Below are 21,394 nucleotides of genomic sequence, written 5' to 3'. Positions count from 1 at the left end.
GGAAAACATTGTTATGCCATTTTGACATGAAAATTATATATATATATATATATATATATATATTTTTTTTTTTTTTTTTTTTTTTTTTTGCGGGTCTGAGGATGGAACCCAGGGGCATTTGACCTCCAAGCTACACCCCTGCCCTATTTTTTTTTTAAATAGGGTCTTACTGAGTTGCAGAGGGCCTAAGTAGCTGAGGCTGTCTACGAACCATGATCCTCCAGGTCTCAGCCTCCTGAATGCTGGGATAAAAGCACAAAAATTGTACACATGAATGGGGTACCGTGTTATGTTTCTATACAGGTATGTGTTGCATAAGTAGCAGGTTAAGCATAATTATCTTATCAAAAACTTATTTTAATATGGTGAAATTTTTCAAAATCCTTTCCTCCAGCTTTTTGAAATATACAGTAGATAATTTTTCTCTAGTTACACTAATGTGAAAAGCATGCCAGAACTTGTTCTCCTAACTAACTCAGAATCCATCAACCACCGTTTTTGCAACCCTCACTCCCTACTATTCTCCTGAGCCACTAGTACCACTATTCTATTCTCCACTTCTATGAGATCAAGGTTTTTGGATGACACATATGGGTGAGATCATATGGTACTTGTATCTCTGTGCCTGGTCTAGTTCACTTAACATCTCCATTTTTATCTATGTGGTTGCAAATGATAAGGATTCATTCTTTTTATGACTGAATAGTACCCCATTGCGTATGCATCCTCAAAACAAATGCATTCCTTTCTTTTCTTCCTTTCTTTTTTTTTTTTTTACTTTTCTAGTTTTAAAGATGAAGAAACAGAATCATTCAGAGGCTAAAAAACATTCCTAAATACTCAAGAGATTACATGGCAATATCTGAATTACAAGATTTGATATCCAGACCCATGCAATTTACCCTCGGGGCTATTGTTAACAATATGCCCATTATGTCCCAGTAGTTGCACTATATTTTACAGACATAAGGAAAGAGGATCAAATAGGTTGTGCAGTTTACATAATTACATGTGCTGCAGACTGTTTTCATCTCCTATTTTTCAGGATGTTAAAGCTTGTACTCTAAAACAGACCAATTATTATTTAACTCCACTATTTCAGGAATCCATAATTGACTGAAAAGAGACTTGAACAGGTGAAACAATTTTCATCACAGAGTCTCTTTTGTCATTGTACAGTGTGTTCAGCAGTGACATGGTTAAAGTTAGTTGCTGCCACAGAGCCCATGGTGCCTGTGTGCTCATCAGGGAATGGTGTCTGGGCATTGGCTAATTTGCTGTAAAATTATACTTCATTGAGGACTCCCTGCCATTGGATTCCTGAGCAGGAGAAGAAATGTTCTCAACTCTCATCTTCTTGTGTGTGAGTAAATACTAGGGGCATAGAGAAGAAGAGAGTAAAGCCATCTCTCAAAGTTGTTGTTAGTGATCATTTAGGTATGATGTTAAGTATTTTGAGTTATAACCATGAAAAAGACAGCACTGAAACTTCAGAGGAAGAAAAGAGGTTTTACATCTTCAAGAACCATCTAGGAACTGTTATATAAGTTTTCTGAAAAATCCACCAAATGGTCTGTGATAAGAAATTAAACTAATTAAATATGCACTTAAGAGATAAGTTAGTGATTCACCAGCAAAATTTCCTTTGTCTTAAGTCAATTTTGATCTGTGTGAACCTGAATCTCTAGCAATAGTGATTCTAACTCTCCAAAGGAAAAAAAGTAAAATTAGGAGAAGACTGAGAAATAGAATTGCATTGTAAATTGCCTTTTTTATTAGTTTCACTTATTTTTCTTCCCATAAGATGGAACGTGAAAAAAAGATTATCTGAGTCAGCAACTGCATCTCTTCCTAAATTAGTAATCATCTTTGAAAAATCTCCTTGCATTTTGCCTGGTAAGTAGATTTGGAAAAAAAACTAAAAGGCAAATATGAACAGTTATTAATTAATTTCCAAATATTTTATGGGCTCCTAGAAACTCTTCCACCATTTCGTTTAATCATCAAATAAACCTATACAAGTTATATGCTTTGTAATTAGTATAATTTACCAATTTCCCTTTCTTAGAGGTGGAGAAACTTATAAATCAGTATGATACTATATATGTCAGTGTGTAGAAGAGAATTAATTGTGAACATAAATTCATATACTTATTATTCCCTATTACCATCATGGCAGAATATTGGCCCTTAATCATGTTATTCTGAATTTTGTTGTGTTTGTAAGAAAAATAAGTATTACTGCTGAAGAGCTAGGACAGCTTCCTGCTTTGTCTGCTCTATAATGCCACAAACCTATGGGTGGAAATCTACTAGCTGGTCAAAAAATTAAGCAATAGCTCACAGAGACTTCTCTTGCAATATTTTTGGGAAAATAGTTCATGTTTAAGTCTAATTTTTGTCCAAGATCATTTTTTCGGTGTTTTTATGCCAAAGTCAGTACTAAGAATAAATGTTCTGCGTATAATTTTTTCTGGTGTTTATTACTGAATCCCTTCACTTGGGGCTAGAAGAAGCTCACTTATAGAAACCTTGCCTAGCATTTGTGAGTTCCTGAGTTCTATTCCCAGCCTCACATACAAAAATAGTGTTTAAATCCCTATCCTTTTCAACAAGTCTGGTCTAAGCAATCATATGAATTTGATATATCCACAAAGTAATATGTTCTATATATATGAGCGTCTCACTCTCTTTTTCAAAAAGGCTAGATAAAGTTAGAAATTCTGACTCTGCTTACACTAATGGCATGCATTGTGACATTCATTACAGATCTATGACTAAAGTGAGGAGTCTTATAACTTATTTTAAAAATATGCATGGTTTTCTCTGATTTTAAAGGAACAGGGCAGGGAGAATATAAGATGGAGAATTCAAGACAGATAATTTAAAAACACTTAATTCGAATGCACAAATATTTTCAGATGATGCCTTATTCTATTTTATACATTTTTTATTCTATTTCACATTTGATACCTCTTAGTAACTGATGTGAATTTTAGAAATCTATATGTAGAAAGGTAAAACAACTTACCAGATTTCTGACAGCAGAAAAAATTAGCTGCTGTATACATTGCTTTATTAACCACTAAGTACTTTTCATGGAAAATCATCAGTAAAACCATATTGTATTTTTTATTACTGTTACACATTTTTGATTTTTAATAATCTGCAATAAAAATCATTTCAAAGACTTCAGTCAAATATTATATGTTTGTGTCTGAACATGCTTGCTGGAACCACTCAGAACTTTACACTGAGGATCTAAGTTTCTTTCAAAGGGAGTCTTCCTTCTCTTGATTCATAACTTCACTTACCCCCACTCCTTGTTTAAATTAGACTTAACAGCATTGTAGTCATTAGTTTACAAAACAACACTGTACCTAACAATGAATATAAGCAGTTATCAGATTTTGCTGAGTATTAAAATCACTTCAAGGGCTTGTCAAAACAGTAAATGTGAGAGTTCAACCCAAGAAATCCTGATTCTTTGGGGATTTAGGGCAGTTATTCAAAGTTCTTGTGGGTTTATTATAAGTTCCTCTTTAGCATAGGAGGGTACTGGCCCCCATCCTATAATGTGAAACACAGTTTTCATGAGTGATTGAGTTAAAACTGGTGGACTGTGTTCTCTTACCCAAATGTCCCGTTCTCAGAGAGCTATTCCCTAAACTTTTAGCCTAACATAACACCTCCTTCTTTCCATATTATTTTTTATTTAAGTATTTTTGTGCTTTTATTGGTGTATATAGTTTCACATCATAAAGTAAATCATGTTGACAATGACATGCATGCACACATTCTTGGTTTTTCCTTCCCCATATCCCTCCCTCCCAATACAGAGTACCCAGATTGACATTGGTATATATATTCACATGTATACACATAGTCTACGGTAATATTTCTATTAATAAACCTAATTCTTCATCCACCCCTACCCTTATACCTCCTCCCTGGCTCCCCTGAGGTTTCTCCTCATCATCTCGAGTCTCTTGTATCCCAATTACTCCCTATCCTGCTCATATCAAAGAAAACATATGGCCCTTCATTCTCTGTGATTGGCTACTCTAGCTTAACAATGTTCTTCAGGTCTTTCCATTTTCTTGCAAATGATGTTATTATATTTTACTTTATTGCTGAGTAGAATTCCATTGTGTGTATTTCCCATAATTTTTTAATTCATTCATCTGTTGGTGGACACCTAGATTGGTTCCATATTTTGGCTATTGTGAATTGTGCTGCTATGAGCCTGAGTATGCATATATTAGTGTAGTTCTCTGGTTTCAACCCCTTTGGAAAGATACCCCGTAGTAGTATGGACGGATCATATGGTGGATCCATTTGCAGTTTTCTAAGGACTCTCCACACTGATCTTCATAGTGGCTGGACTAGTCTGCAATCTCACCAACAATATAGAAGAGCACTTACTTCTCCACAGCCTCAGCAACATTTACTGTTATTTGACTTCTTTATGGTTGCCATTCTGATTGGGGTTAGATGGAATCTAGATTTGCATCTCCCTGATTGCTAATGATGCTTAATATTTTTTCATGTATCTAGTGACCATTTGTATCCCCTCTTTTGTGAAATGTCTATTCAATTCAGTTGCCCATTTCTTGAGTTATTTGTTTTTCTTTTCCACATAATTTCATTTTCTTCACATATTTGAAAACATAATTGTCCTGATGCCCCTTTTATTTTTGGCACCTTTCATTGTTCTAACTCTTGCACCTAAAACAGTTTGTAGGATGTCAAATTTGAAAGTAGTTAGGTAGAATTACAAGAGGAAACTCAGAAGTAGTCATCATATAGAAAATAAAAACAGAAAGTATTCATGGAATTTTTAATTTTTTAATTTTTTTGGTGGTACTGGGGTTCCTGGAAACCCTTCTACCTCCGGGCTACACTCCAAGACCTATTTTATATATTTTTTTATTTGGAAACAGGGTCTCTTAAGCCAGCGAGGCTGGCGTCGAACCAGCGCAATCTTCCTGTCTCTGCCTCCCAAGCGCGGGGATTACAAGCGTGCGCCACCACGCCCGGCTTCATAGAATTTTTTATTTATTTTATTTGCAAAAAAAAAAAAAGATGTGAATATCTGGAGTCCATATTTTAAAAGCTGTTTTATTTTTCCAGCTACAGGCCACATTATTCAGAATGCAGAACATAAAGTTAGCCAGATTTATTTTCACTCTGAAGTTCTCCCTGTAAAAATCAAAGTGCCACACTTAAAGACTTGAATTCTAGATAATTACATTTCTTAGCTTGGAACACTGATCTGTCAGAAACTGAGGTTTGAAATGCTTTAAAAATGACTCATGTGAAAATCCCCAGTTGAAATAAATTACACTTGTACATTTTTATCTGCAAAGAGTAGCACAATTAATTATATGGTCTTACTTTTCAAAGGGAAAGGAATATCAGATTTCATATCCTAAGACAAATGATAAGAAAAGTTATACAATGAAAAGATAACCTGAGAAAAATACACACATATACTATACACAGTACACACTACCACCACCCTAAACTCTAAATATATGATTAAACATCCTTAAATTTAAGTTATGCATTTGGTTGTTGTTCTGTACTGTCTTGCATTCCTGAAAAACCCAGAAATCTCCATACTTTGTTTATGCTTGGGAGAAAAGGAGGAGTGTGTTCAGAGTTCTCTTTTGCTGAGTTCTCAAATATGAAACTCATGGTGGTTTTAACACAGGGAGGTAGCTGAGATGGCAAAAGATGAAACAAGCTTAAGTTCAAGGAAGAAAAACCAGAGAAGATAAAAGTTGCATGCTCAGATATTTTATATCTCTAGAATTAGTTTATAAGTGAATCTAGGCCCTTGCTCCTTGGCAAGTCAATGTTATTTTCCATTTTTATTTTATTTTGTTTTATTTTTTAAATATACTTTCATTGGTACATTGTGGTCACAGCATAATGCGGCTCAAAGCAATAGAGACACACAGGCACACAGCACGTGGTGAGCTTCACCCCTCTCTTTTCCCTCCCTCTCTCCTCACTCTCTCTCCTTCTCTCTGCATAATACTGAGATTTGTATTGATAATTATATATGTACTCATTTATCTTATAATTACTTTTTGAGTTTCTTCTAATCAGGATCTATATAAGCTTTATTCATTGAGATTTTTAAAAATATTCTTATCGGTATAATGTTGAATACCTACATATCATCTTTAAGGCATTCGTTCAATATACTATGACTTAACAAGTATTATATTTAACTGGTTCATATGGACATAGCCATTTAGAGAATGAATGATACTTGGATAAAAGTCTAAAATGTTTGGCATGTATTGGAATTTTTTATTGGTGCATTATAGTTATACATCTTACTGGAGTATAAGATGGTAGAGGCATACAAGCACACGTCACTCATTTAGCCCTTACTCACATAGGCATTTAGAACCTGCAAATGTGATTGGGTTGAATTTGTGTGCTCACATAGGTGGGCTGACATGGTAAGTGGAACTCTTTTTTTTTTTTTTTTGCATTGTTTAATTATGAAATGAGCTATCTGCACTGAGTTATAGAACAAGGAAACTTGGAGGACACTGCAAAGCAGTGTGAAGAACTTCATAGGAAGGACAAAGACCTAGATTCTGGGCCCACATATACCATAATAACTATTCTGGAACCTAGAGTCCATTTTTTAATCTTTTTATATGGAAAAGGTAGAGTTAGAACCATCACTGACTGCTTCTCACTTTAGGTTTATATTTCAAACCTTGATTTTAGGGTAAATTATTTCATGTGTCTCTTGAACCAGACTTACTTGATAAGTAATATTTCTTCTAAGACAAGTATGGTGGCACATGTCTATACTCCCAGTACTTCTGAGGCTCTGACAGGAAGATCATAGATCCTAGTTCAGCCTCAGTAACTTAGTAAGTAAGAACCCCTCGACAACTTAGTGAGACTCTTTCTTTCTCCTTTTTTTTTTTTTTTCGGATCTGGGATGGAACCCAGGGGGCATTTGACCTCCAAGCTACACCCCCTGCCCTATTATTTATTTTTTATTTTGAAACTGTGTCTCACTGAGTTGCAGAGGGTCTCACTAAGTAGCTGAGACTATCCGTCCACAAACTGCAATCCTCTGGTCTCAGCTTTTCCAATGCTGGGATTACAAGTGTGCACCCCACACCCGGCTAAGACTACTTCAAAATAAAATAAATAAATAAATAAATAAAAAGGGACTGGAGGTAAATCTCACAGGTAAAATGTCCATGGGTTCAATCCCCAGTAACCTCCCCTCAAAAATCCTTATTTATGAACTAGAGGAAATATTTAGATAAAGGTTAGAGTCCTTGCTGATCATGGTTTATAGAAGATGTTCTCATTTAGCAACCCATTTGATCCTAGGGCCTTTGGATACACTCCTGGCTGGAGTTTATCTTTCAAGGTTATCATGTCATACCTCAACCACACCAGGACCTCATTCCTCCTGACAGGCCTCCCTGGCCTGCAGGCTGTGCACATCTGGCTCTCCATCCCTTTTTGTGTCATGTATGTGGCCTCTCTGGCAGGGAACAGCCTGATCCTGTGGGTGGTGAGGTCAGAGCCTGCCTTGCACCAGCCCATGTACTTCTTTCTGTCCATGCTGGCAGTGACTGACCTGGGCCTGTCTGCATCCACGCTGCCCACCATGTTCACCATCTACCTGCTGGGTCTCAGGGAGGTGGCAGTGGACATGTGCCTGGCCCAGCTCTTCTTCATCCACACCTTTTCCATCATGGAGTCCTCTGTGCTGCTGACCATGGCCTTTGACCGTGTCGTGGCCATCAGCAACCCCCTGCGTTATGGCACCATCCTCACAAACCCCCGCATTGCCAGCCTGGGCCTGGCCATCGTAGCACGCAGTGTGGGTCTCCACATCCCAGCCCCCATCATGCTGAAGAAGCTGCCTTACTGCCAGAACCGTCTCCTCTCCCACTCCTATTGCCTACACCCCGATGTCATGAAGCTGGCCTGCACTGACACCCACATCAACAGTGCCTATGGCCTCTTCGTGGTTCTCTCCACCCTGGGCGTGGACTCGGTGCTCATCGTTCTGTCCTATGGGCTGATCCTGAAAACAGTGCTGTCTATCGCCTCAAAGGCTGAGCGCCTCAAAGCCCTCAACACCTGTGTCTCCCACATCCTTTCCGTTCTGCTTTTCTATACACCTATGATTGGCCTGTCTATGATTCATCGATTTGGGAAGCGGGCTTCTCCCTGCAGCCGTGTACTACTTTCCTATCTCCATTTTCTTACACCCCCGGTGCTTAATCCAATTGTGTACACCATTAAGACCAAGCAGATCAGACTGAGGATGTTTCGTGTCTTCTGGTCATGTAGAGCTGGCATTGGAGATGCCCGAGGTCGTTAAATTGTTGGTGGAGAAAGAAAGGAAGGTGAGACTTCAGCCATGGTATTGTTTAATGAGCTGCTGAACACATAGTCCCATGGTGACAAGAAAAATATAAGGAAGAGGAATCATCTGTCTTTATGTTTCTTCCACAAGAAAACTCATCAAGAAAGGATCTATATTCTTAGTTTTTCACTTAACAAAGTCAATTTATGCATGTACAAAATTTAATACAATATTTTAATTATCTTTGTTTTGTGTATGTGATATTCTGGACATTGAACCCAGGGCCTTGTACATGCTAGGCAAGCATTCTACCACCAAGTTATCTCCCCAACTCTAATATAATATCTAGTAATAAAAATATACACTAAGACAGTTTCTGTTTTGAAAGAATAGTAATTTAACTTAAGTTCATGAAAGGAATTTCTATTCCAGGTGGAAAATATATTAAAGTCAATTTAGAAACTTTACAAATGTATAAATATGTGCATGATGCTTTGTCTTGGGAGTTAGGAGAATGAGTGTTTGATAAGTAGGGTAAATGCTTACGCTTAGAATTAAAAACACTTTCGAGGCTGAGACAGGAGGGTGGCAGGTTCTCACTCCAGCCTCAGCTACTTAGTGAGGCCCTCCACAACTTAATGAGACCCCATTTCAAAGTAAAGAATAAATAAGCCAGGCATGGTGCACATGCTTGTAATCCCAGCATTTGGGAGGCTGAGACCGGAGGATCACAGTTCGCGGCCAGGCCCACCACAACTTACTGAGACCCTGTTTTAAAATAAATAATAAAAAATAGGGGAGGGAGTGTAACTCGGAGGTCAAATGCCCCACAAAAAAATAAATAAATAAAAGAAGAATAAATAATAGAACTGGGAGTATAGCTTGGAGGTAGACTGCCACTGTGTTCACACACACACACACACACACACACACACACACACACTACTTAGCTCTACATCATTACAATAGTAAACAATGCAAGTAGAAGCAATTTGGTCAATACCACATAGCTAGTGTCACAGGCAGGAATAGAATATGTGTTACCTTATACCTAGTTTTAATGTATTCTTGCTCTTAATGTAAGTAGAGGGGAAATATACAAAAGTCACAGTCAGTAGTTTATTTTATGTGACCCTGCCATTATATTGGCAGAGGACATTTCTATTGTAATCAGGACTATGAGACTGCTTCTCTCTGCTAGCATGGGGATACTAAAAATACTATATAGATGACATTCTTATTTCCCTATTTTTGTCACCCAATTTTCTTCATTTGAGAAAGACAACACGTATTTAGTATAAGAGAATGATTCATGTTTGATTAAGATCATCTCAGATGGATGCATTAAATATTTGATATGAGTTCCATAAAAAGATTCTTATAAAAAGTTTACTGGGGTCTTTGTGTTTCTCTTTGACAGTGGACTAGGGGAAGGGGTAAGGAGATGGGGGAGTACTTTAGGAATCAAACAAGTTAAAATGAAAGCCAGATAACATGTATATTTGGGAAAAATATTTATTATGAATAGCTTTGTATGGAAGTTATGTTCATTAATAAATTTAGATAGAAATATAAAACACAGTTACATCATTTACAGGGAAGTAGATGGAAATGGAGGACATTATGCTGAGTGAGATTAGTCAATCACAAAAATTAAGAAATCAGATGCTTTCCCTAATATGTGAAAGCTAGGGAGAAATGGGTAAAAGGAGGAAATCTAGAAGAAGGCGATTCTATAGATGAGTAAACAAGGCATCCTCACTGAGGGGATGGGAGGGGGGAAGAGGGAAACTCTACAAAGCACATGATGTACTTTAACAAACATATCAAAGTCAACCAATAAGTGAAGCCTGAGAAAGAGGGAGGGGGAATGAATGGGGCAGGAATTGGGTAAGGACTAACTGGGTGATGTGTGCATGTATGTCTTCATCATCTTTTATCCCATTAAGATGTATGACTACAATGCATCAATAAATTTTTTTAAATATCAATACATTTTCTCCAATATGATTATGCCATTCTTATTTCTTTCATCCATAGTTATCTATGAATACATCCATAAATATCAAATTGCTAAGTCCAAGTAGAATATGAAGAAAATGAGTCTAAGTATTGAAGTATAGACAATCCCTGACATGAAATGTACCACACTGCTAAAAGAACATAATCATAAAATACGGGACAGGATGGAATTTTAGTTGACTGACTCCCTGGTAGTTTGGCACCTAGTGACTCCTTCATTTGTAGAACTCAATTTTCTTAAATTTTTCTTAATTTTTTCTATAGACCCAAGCCTGATTGATAAAATAAAATGTATTAGTTCTTTAAAGAGCTTCATTTGAAAAATAAGTGTTCTGCAAATAGCTCATTACACTTTTCCCTCAGCAAAATTTCCAAAGATCATACTAAAATTCATGAGATAGTTCATTACACTACATTAAAATAGCCTCAAGAGACTGGCTTGATATAAAAGATACCCATGTTACATTAGGTTTTTTCCTTATTTTTTAAGTATTACATAAAGACTAAATACTGAGCTAAAAAAATGTGCTGATATGTTTATCTCTCTGGGATAAAAATGGAAGACATAATTTAGTGTGCTAGTCAAAATGCTAAATAAGGGGTCTCAGGTGTGACATTAGTCATTAAGTAAAATACTCAGAAGACTTCTTTCCTAAGGAATTATCCCTGGGGTGGTTGTTTTAAACTTCAGTGTATAATACGGGTGAACATATATACATATCTCCTCTGAGGTCTTACAAGCTGGATTTTCTGTTTTGCCTTCTTCCCACAACTATCACTGTGGGAGGTTCTAAGAGTAAATTCAACATACATATTTTAATGTTCCTAATGATTTAGAAAAGCTATGTACTTAAAAGGTAAATTAGAAGGTAGCTGAAACTGTGAGTTCTGTGCTTAGCATATCTAGACTTGAAAATAGGAAAATAGGATTTACATACTGTGATATGATTCAGAGACAGTTAATCCTCCAGTGTCTAAGTTTGTACCTGTGTAATGTCAGGACAATGATGCTAAATTATTTAATTAGGCAGCTGTGACTCTTAGTACTTGATTCTTAGAACAGTTTTGAGGGACAGTTTTGAGGAACAGAAAGTTCTTAGAAAAGTTTTCAGGAAAATGTTTGCTATATTATAAGCGTTGTCAATTTTTGGTGTGTATGGTACTGAGAATTGAACACAGGGACATTCTACCTCTGAACTTCACCCTGAGTCCTGTTTAAAATTGTGTTTGTTTTGTTTTGAAATTTGGTTTCACTAGGTTGCTGAGGGTTTCACTATGTTTCTGAGGCTATCCTTGAAACTTTGATCCTCTAGTCTCAGCCTCCCAAGTACTGAATTATAGGTATGTACCACCACACCTGACCAAATAATTTGAGTTAATATTGTATATTAAAATTATATTGAAAATTCTTGCACTGATATGTGAATTATGTTCTATTTATATGTGCTCAGTTTTAAATATCTGATATTTTCTATGTGATTGTTTAAGAACAAAGCCACACACTGCTGGGGACAACCAGACAATTGAAGCTAATTCTTGGTCTTAAATGGCAAAAGCTTAGTTGCACTTCTGTATTTATCTATTTGAATAAACCTTTCTTTAGGCATTTTGGTTTAAAGCCACTTCATCTATGCCACGTACCTGTCCTAAGAGAAAACATTTCATATTTAGTTTTCACCTCTACACAAAAAGAAAGGAAGACACACACATGGGGAGAGAGAGAGAGAGAGAGAGAGAGAGAGAGAGAGAGAGAGAGAGAGAGAGGGAGAGAGAGAGAGAATATTGTATGAGAGAAAATGATATAAATGTAGAATATGCATTGATGGTATGTTTATGTTCCCTACTTCCTTGTTAAAGGACCTATTATGTGGAAAGGAGGATTTCAATTAATGTGGGTGTGATTGATTGCATTTAAATGCAGAACTTTTTCATCAAAATGTTTGCTACATTATAAGCATTGTCAATTTTTTATATGTATGGTACTGAGCATTGAACTCAGGGACATTCTACCTCTGAACTTCACCCCGAGTCTTTTTTAAAATTGTTTTTGTTTTGTTCTGAAATTTGGTTTCACTAGGTTGCTTATAGCCTCACTCATGCTGAGGCTGAATTCGAACTTGCAACCCTTCCTTCACCTTACAAGTACTGGATTACATGAGCACATCATTGTGTCCAGCGGACTTTCTTGTTCTTCATGAGAATACACTTAGTTTTTATTAGTCTCTTGACTTCATGTCACGATCCTTGTGAATTAGTGCTTTATAGGGTATGGATAGTATTATAACTTTAAATTTTATATTAATTCAATTATTATCTTCAAGAATTTGCATGAGAGACATATAAATTAAATTTTTGTTTTTGTGCTAGAACAAAGACCAACAGAACATACTTCACAACCTTAGGGTGGGAAACAGGAATTGAAATCTCCATGCTGTTTCCAATTGTGTAAGAGATTATCAACCAAAACTTCCCTAACTCAATTGTCCAAAGAAAATTGAAATATTTTCGCCAACATTCTACTAAGTATTATGGAGAGAAATGAAAGAACAACTATGCTTTTGTGGATAAATATTTCTTACCAAGTTATAAAAGGCAAATACATACATTGAAAAGAGTATAAGTTCATAAGACCTGTATCAATTATTTGGTTAGAACTATTGGCATTACATAAAAGAAAAGATTTTGATTCTTTATTTTTATGATTCTGAGGTTTTCTTTTTTTCAAAGACAACATTGGTTTATTCAAAGGGAGAAATTTATCACAAGTCATTTACTTATTTAATAACTTATCTAACACCACATTATTAATGGTCCTCCCTACTTCCACTTTATTATGCCAAAGTAATGGTTAGGATTTCACTTGTTTCAAGAAATTCTGCTATCATTTACCTATTTTCTCTGTTTATTATTTAATAGACTTTGGTCATCTTTCTGTAACAACACTCAACTATACATCTACTCAGTTTACTTCTTTTCTGCTGACCGGTGTCCCAGGATTAGAAGATGTCCAAATTTGGATCTCTATCCCTTTCAGCTTCATGTACCTCTTGGCTGTGATAGGCAATGGCCTCGTGATGGCAGTGGTGGCCTATGACAGGAGCCTCCATGAACCCATGTATCTCTTCCTAGCCATGCTGGCACTCAACGATGTTATCCTTTGCACGGTCACGGTGCCCAAAATGCTTCTTATCTTCTGGCAGGGCCCCTCCTGGTCCTCCTTCCCTGCCTGCATCACTCAGGTGTTTTTCGTTCATGCTCTGTTTATCTCAGAATCTGCTGTTTTACTGGCCATGGCTTTTGATCGCTATGTTGCTATCTGTTCACCACTGCACTACACAACCCTGCTTACAGGCTCACTTATAGGCAAGGTAGGCCTGGCTGTGGTGGCTCGAAGTGTGTTTGTTGTCATCCCAGGTATCTTCCTCATCCTCCGGCTGCGCTTTTGCAGGAACATCATCCGTCACACCTACTGTGAGAACATGAGCATTGCCAAGTTGTCCTGCAACAGCATTACACTTAATAGCATTTATGGGCTCACCGCCGCTCTCCTCACCACAGGACTGGATTGTGTCTTCATCTCCCTCTCCTACTGGCTGATCCTGAGAACTGTCTTCCAACTGCCCTCCAGGGAGGCCCGCAAGAAGGCCTTTGCAACTTGCGGGCCTCACATTTGTGTCATCCTGGTATTCTATACTCTGGCCTTTTTTTCCTTCTTCACCCATCGCTTTGGACACCATGTGCCCAGGCATGCCCTTATCCTCCTGGCAAACCTCTACCTCCTGGTGCCTCCAACCATGAACCCCATAGTTTACGGAGTAAAGACCAAAGAGATAAGGATGCGAGTACTCTCACTGGGGCGCCAAGCTAGATGATCCTAGAGAAAGGAAACAACAACGATCAGATGAATCCCAGATGGATCATTAGGCCTAATATCAAGGCTGTTGGGCATGGTGGAGCAAGCTTGTAAGCTTGTAATCCTAGCATTCAGGAGGCAGAAAATGGAGGATCACTGTTCAAGGACAGTCTCAGCTACTTAGTGAGGCCCTTCCCAACTCAGTGAGACCCTGTTTCAAAAATAAAAAGACTAAAAAGTAGGGCTGGTAGTGTAGCTTGGAAGTGCAATGCCCCTGGGTTTCTTCTGTAGTACCTCAAAAAAAAAAAAATTGGGGCTGAATTATCTGGGCAGGCCTATCTATCCTCAGAACATTCATCCATGGAGCTTAATATATTTGTGTTTACAGTTTCTATCTTCTCAAATATAGTACAAAGCATATAAGGAATTTTGGGCACATCACGGAGTATATTTCTATATTAAGTTGGAATGTCAGTGTAACAGAGTAAGAGGTTTAAATATCCTTTTGCTATACACATGGCTATTTTTCATTTTTTCTTGTTTTTGGTACTAGGGATTGAGCACAGGGGTATTCTACACCTTAGCTCCAAACCTAGCCCTTTTCTTTAAAATATTTATTTATTTATTTTTATTTATTTTATTCTATTCTATTTGTGGTACTAATGTGGAATCCAGGGACCTTCTACCCCTGTGCTACACTCCCACACCTATTTTATATTTTATTTAGAAAGAGTCTCACTGAGTGTTGAGAGCCTAAGTAGCTGAGGCTGGCTTTGAACCTGTGTGATCATCCTGTCTCAGCCTCCCATATACAGGGATTACAAACGTGCACCACCACTCCCAGCTTATTTATTTTTATTTTGAAAGAGAATCTTGCTGGGTTGCTGAGAGTCTCACTAGGTAGATGAGGTTGGTCCTGAACCTGTTATCCTCCTGTCTCAGCCTTCCAAGTATTGGGATTACAGGCTTGTGCCATTATGTTCAGTTTACTCCTGCCTCTTCTCTGTCAGTTTTCCATGAAATAAGATTAAAAAAATTTTATGAGGTGAGGGATTGTTTCTGATCCCACACTCACTCTTACATCAACAAGATCCAGAATATAAAAGCAATTTAATAAGTAATTGCTGGATAACCATCTTAGTTAATTAGATGACAAATACTTATTTTATTTAACAAACTTTCTGATATACCATTGGAGTTGCACGTAAAATTCTTTTTTTTTTAATTTTTTCTTGGTTTTCAGAAAATAACCATTTCTTATTTCCTTTAATATATTAGTGTAATAAAGATGATTTTGGTTATACATGCTAGAAATTCACTTTGGTTAGAATAAGTAAATAAAACACAGGATATTTCATAAAAACCTTCTTAGCTAAATCATGACATCTAGGGAATGAGAAATAACTAATACCGAGGAAGTTCAAAAACCAGTTTGTTTTAGGACCTGAGCATCAAGAGAATATTACTGGACTTGGTGACCTCTATCTGTCTCAGCTGCAGGAATTCTGGTTCAGTGTTTATAATTAACTGGGATTTTGTCAGAGTGCTCTCCTAGATCAATATGTAATATCTCTTGGAACTCTGATTTAATAGGAATAAAATCATATTAGGACCATACTGAATAAATAGGAAGAAATTATGAGGCATGATCAGGATTATATTCAGGAGATTCTTTTGGCTGCTTTATATAAGTATGGGTAATTTTCAAACTTTAGCTCTTCTCATACTCAATAATCTTTCATAAGTATCTAGGGAATACTTTATGCTATAAAGCTATCTATTATAATTCCTTGTCAAGTAATTCCTTTCTCCACTAGAACATATTCACCTCTAGCGAAATATAATAACTAAAAACGTTCCCTTCTAAACAGAAGTTAAGAAAGTATATCATGAACATAATATAAACATACATATGATCTGGTAGTTCAATTAATTATTTAGAAGTGGAAAAACGTATATGGCATCATTTTTTCTACAAATACAACTATTTCTATATTCTGTATGTAATCAGGTAGTATCTACTTTGATTTTTAAATACTTTTTATTTTTCAGTTATTAGATTGAATGACTGAATGGCTGTGGGATAATGAAGTGTTTTGCAGCAATGATTTGCAAAGAAGAAAATGCCAAACACAAATGATAAAGGGTTATTCCTTTTATTGTTTGTTTATTTATAATTCCTTACCACAAAGAACCTTCCGCAGCATAGATGATAAATTAATAATACAAAGGAGAACATTTGACGTTACAAAAAGAATTAGAGTTGGGTGCACTGGTGCACACTTGTAATGCCAGTACTTGGGAGGCTGAGACAAGAGAATCACAGGCTCATAGCCAGCCTCAGGTACTTAGTGAGGCCCTGTGTCAAAATAAAACATAAAAAATTAGTCTGGGGGTAGGATTCAAAGGTAGACTACCCCTGGGTTCAATTTCTAGTTTCTCCAAAAAAAAAAAAAAAATTACGTTGCTTTTTTCCTTGATGATAGAGAGTTGACATAAAAAAATTGGGGACTATTATTTGGAGTCCTGTGTGGTTATTTCTTTTTTGTGGTATTGAGGGGTGGAAGCCAGAGGCTTTCTTACTCCAGGCTATACCATCAGCCCTATTTTATAATTTATTTGGAAACAGAGTATCACTAAGTTGCTGAGAGCCTCACTAAGTAGCTGAGGCTGGCTTCTAACCTGTGCAATCCTCCTGTCTCAGCCTCCCAAGCGCTGGGATTATAAGCATGCGCCACCACACCCAGCCCTGGATCCTGTTTGTTTTACAAAACATGCAGGAAGGCAGGAAATACTTTTAGGAGGCAAATACATATTCATGCCATAATCTAACAATGTAATATAAGTAAGAATGTCACCTACTTTATAACGCCACATCTGAAGGAGACAGATGCCTCAATCACACTATTTGAATTTTAAAATGAACAGGAGCACTTCTTGTGTTAAAAGTACCAGGGAAGTGGACTTTAGCCTTCATTAAGTTTCCAGTAGTAAGATAAATCTTCTCCGTTCATAATACTACATGACTTATATATTATATAACACTTATATATTCAATTACTCTTCTCTTCACCAAATGTATCTTATAGGAATGAATTAAGTTACTTTTGGCATATGTGATTTCTAAGTAATTTCCTTCAGATATATTTGTGAATATAATACATTTCTAACACCAAATTATTATTATTATTATTATTATTATTATTTATTATTATTATTTACTCTGAGCTACATCCCTAGCCCTAAGTTTTATTCTTTACTTTGAAACGGAGTCTCACTGAGTTTCAAAGGGCCTCACTAAGTGGCTGAGGCTGTCAGCGAACCATGATCCTCCTGTCTCTGCCTCCCAAATGCTGGGATTACAAGTGTGCACCAACACCTCTGGATAACACTGAAATATAAGAACTATCCTAGTAGACACGTCTTAAAACTAAAAAGTTTTGTAATCAAAGAACATACCCAATTCAAAATAGTTGAATGACATGCAAATTTGGAAATATCCTCCTTTCTCAGCCTCCCAAATTCTGGGATTACAAGCGTGTGCCAATACACCCAGTTATCTAGAATTTTATGTTTCTCACTAACACAAAATGCAAGTTGTTACACCTAAGTAAGCTATCATTTTTACATTTAAATGTATAATGTTCCCTAAATTGTAATTAAAATGCACTGCACAATGGCTTATAATTAGAAGCTTCACATAATATTACTAAGTCTCAGGTTTCAATAAATTATTACCTCAAAACGAAGTAAAATAAATTTATTTGAGGGTGCTCATTTTCTATTCCTGAAGAAACCAAACCTCTCCAAATAAGAAAGAACTTGTTTATCAGTGTTTAAAAGGTGATTCTGATGCATCTTGACACTTGATAATTTCTACTTTGAGCCAAATATATTTATGTATCAAGGTAAGATGTTAGGATCTGTAAGAAAGGTGTGATAAGTGTATTTACAAACAAAATAATAGTATAACAAAAAAGACAGTACAAACATATCAAAGTCAACACTAAGTCAAATATGAAAAGGATGGAGGAGGGAAAGAATGAGGTGGGAATCGGTGAAGGGGCAAATGAGTGATGTGTGCATGTATTCGTCTACCATCTTGTACTCCACTAAGCTGTATGACTACAATGCACCAATAAAAAAAAGAAAGTAAAAGATTTTATGGCAGACATTATAGAATAACAAAGGCAATGAAAGGCAATGTATTTAAGGAAAGTTATGGATAAGTACCTTATATAAAGGCTAAAATTAAACATGAGAAGGAATAGAAGAAAATGATCTCCAATTGATTCCTCTGCAGCAGATACAGATTTAATGAAGATATATGAAGCAAATGCTCACTCAGTCGCATAGTCCCTGTGGACATCAACTCTCTATAGCTGCTTCATGATGCTTTGATGTACTTCTGCTTTTTCCATAGTCTACTCTTGGCAGCAATGGTTGAAATGTGCCTAGAGCAGACAATTCACTATGAGTGTATATCAGTAGTGCTGATGCTATCATTGTCTTAAGGTTGTGCTACATCTGAGTAGAGCTGATCTTATGAGGCAAAATAGATGAAGGATTCCTTGGTGGATCTGCTCATCTTCAGCTGTAGGTGAGGATACTGAGCACTAGTAAAAGCATTAGATACATAAGAGCCATGGCGTTGTTTGATGAGGGGAGAGAGATATTTGGCAAAACAACAGACAACTGAAAATCCTATTATAGGCACATAAAGGATGAGTACAACACAATGGAGGAGGCACATGTGTCAAGTGACTTAAGTCTCCCCTCACAGGATGCAATTCTTAACACTGAGTGAGGCTAAAAACATAAGATACTAAGACACCCAGAGAGTTCATGCCTCACCCATATATGCCATTGAGCTCGGTGTCAGCTTGCTCCTGGCTATCCCAGCAGTTGTGGGAGCTGTGGTGTCAGCACTATCTGGTCTGATTGACTAGGACTTAGTCATGGCCCCTGGCCTGGGGGGAAGGAATTAGAGTCATGGGCCCTGATTACCACTGAGTTTCACTGTGAACATAGCACTGAGTGTTGAGACTAATATCTGGAGTTTATTTCCTCTCTACTTGGATTTGGAAGAAAGCCCCAACTGACCACTCTCCTCACTTTCTTCCTCTATGTGTTTTACTTATGTTTATATGACAACACAACACTGTTATATCCTCTGACTTCCATAGCTCTTGTGAAGGTGGATTGGTGAATGGAGAGCTGTCTAAATTATCGTCTCTCAGGGGACATAATCCCTGGAGTATTATAGCCCTCACCTTGCTTCAACTTCCAATTTTAAACACATCTTATGGAAGACATTTTACACCAAGGTATATACTCCCAAATGAACCACAGCCCAATAAAAGAAGCAAAACAAAGTGTGTGAGTGAATGTTGAGAGCAACTTGATTTGTCACAGCTCAACTTGGAAAAAATCCAAATAGCCTAGGACAAACTAATAAACATATTCTAGTATAGCTATACAGTGGAATACTACTTAGAAGGCAAAAGGAACTATTGATGGTTGAATCTAAAAGCAATTAGGATTAGGTTATTTGTCTTCTTAGTGCTGAGTTTCTTGAGTTCTTTGTGTATTTTAGATATTAGTCCTCTCTCAGAGGAATACTTGGCTAAAAATTTCTCCCATTCCATTCTATCGGCTCTCTGTTGAGGTTCTTGATGGTCTTTTGTTTTTTGTTTTATGATTTTTGTTTTTCTTGTTTTACAGAAGCTATTCAGTTTAATGCAATATCATATATTGATCTGCCTTTTAGTTTCTTCTGTCTTTGGGGTCTTTTTGAGGAAGTTTTTATGTGTGCCTGTGTGTTGTACTGTTGGGTCTACGCCCTCTTTAAGGAGCTTCTAGGTCTCTGGTCTAATTTCCAAGTCCTTAATCCATCTTGAATTGACTCTTCTGCAGGGTGAGGAAGTGGAGTTTATTTACATTTTTCTGCATATGGTCAACAAGTTTTGCCAACACTATTTGTTGAACAGGCTATCTTTTGTTCAGTATATTTTTTGGACAGTTTGTCAAAATCAATTGGCTGTAAATGTGTGGATTTGGCTTATGTATCTGTTTTTGTGAAGGACCATGCTGTGTTTATTACTATGGCTTTGTAGTATAGTTTAAATTCAGGTGTCATTATTCCTACTATTTTTTTTTTATTGGTGCACTGTATTCATACATCATAGTGGGATACAAACTTTTGTAGACATACATGCACACATCGCCCAGTCAGCCCCCACCCAATTCCCACTCCATTCTCTCCCCATCTCTCTCTCCCATGCTTGGCTTAGTGGTTGACATCTAGTATTATAGCAATTTATCCAAAATTAAAAATGATAATCTCACATAACAGTTTCATTTGTCTGATACCAAGCTTTTGATGACTTAAAGATAACATTTCAATATTTCTTTTTGCTTTCTTTCTTACCAGAAAATATTTTTTTCTATTTTTTTAGGTGAAACTATCATATATTTATAAATTTATTTTTAAGAAAAAAAATCTATCCTAATATGGAAAATGGACTCTAGATACCCAAAACGATCTTGAAAAAGAACAAAGCTAGAAGATATATATTTTCTGATTTCAAACCATATAAAGCTACAATAATTGAAACAGTACAATAATTGAAACAGTGTAGTACTATTCTAAAGGCAGATATATAAACCATTGGAGTTAAATACAAGCCTAGAGCTAAATGCTTCCCTATATTGTCAAGTTATTTTTGACAAGGTTTCCACGAACATTTGGTGGTGGAAATAATAATCTTTTAACTAAATATTGTTGAAAAATAATAATTACATGGAAAAGAATAAAGTTGGACCCTTACCTAATCCCATATACAAATATTAACTCAAAATAGATAAAAGACCTAAATATTAATCTTAAGACTATAAACTTTTAGGAGAAAATCTGGGTCATAAAACCTCACAACATTGAAATTGGCAGTGATTTCTTAGATTCCAACTAGAAACCCTAAAAATTAACAACAATAAAGGCAAACAATACCCTTTAGAGATAGGTAAAAGACTAACATAAATAATGAATCTCCACAGTTAACTAATCTTAGTTGTCTGTTGGGTGGAAAATCTTGTTTCTCTAGTTCTGGTGTGTGTTACCTATTTCTTCTTTGTAGTTAATCTCTTTG

The 21,394-nt window shown here is 36.4% G+C and overlaps 2 protein-coding genes across 2 annotated transcripts; both read left to right on the top strand.

Moving 5' to 3' along the window:
- Positions 1–7,426: 7,426 nt before the first annotated feature.
- Positions 7,427–8,386, top strand: LOC308259016 (olfactory receptor 51G2-like; the record flags this gene model as incomplete). The annotated part of the gene is made up of 1 exon (XM_080689732.1): positions 7,427–8,386. The coding sequence occupies one exon, from the start codon at positions 7,427–7,429 to the stop codon at positions 8,384–8,386; it is 960 nt and encodes a 319-aa protein (XP_080545858.1).
- A 2,851-nt stretch (positions 8,387–11,237) lies between these two features.
- Positions 11,238–14,265, top strand: LOC308259014 (olfactory receptor 52Z1P-like; the record flags this gene model as incomplete). The annotated part of the gene is made up of 2 exons (XM_080689681.1): positions 11,238–11,250; positions 13,310–14,265. The coding sequence occupies 2 exons, from the start codon at positions 11,238–11,240 to the stop codon at positions 14,263–14,265; spliced, it is 969 nt and encodes a 322-aa protein (XP_080545807.1).
- Between the last annotated feature and the right edge of the window lie 7,129 nt (positions 14,266–21,394).

Source organism: Muscardinus avellanarius (genome assembly GCF_963383645.1).
Source record: "Muscardinus avellanarius genome assembly, chromosome: 1".
NCBI classification, from domain to species: domain Eukaryota; kingdom Metazoa; phylum Chordata; class Mammalia; order Rodentia; family Gliridae; genus Muscardinus; species Muscardinus avellanarius.
This window is presented reverse-complemented; position numbering and strand designations above follow the sequence as displayed.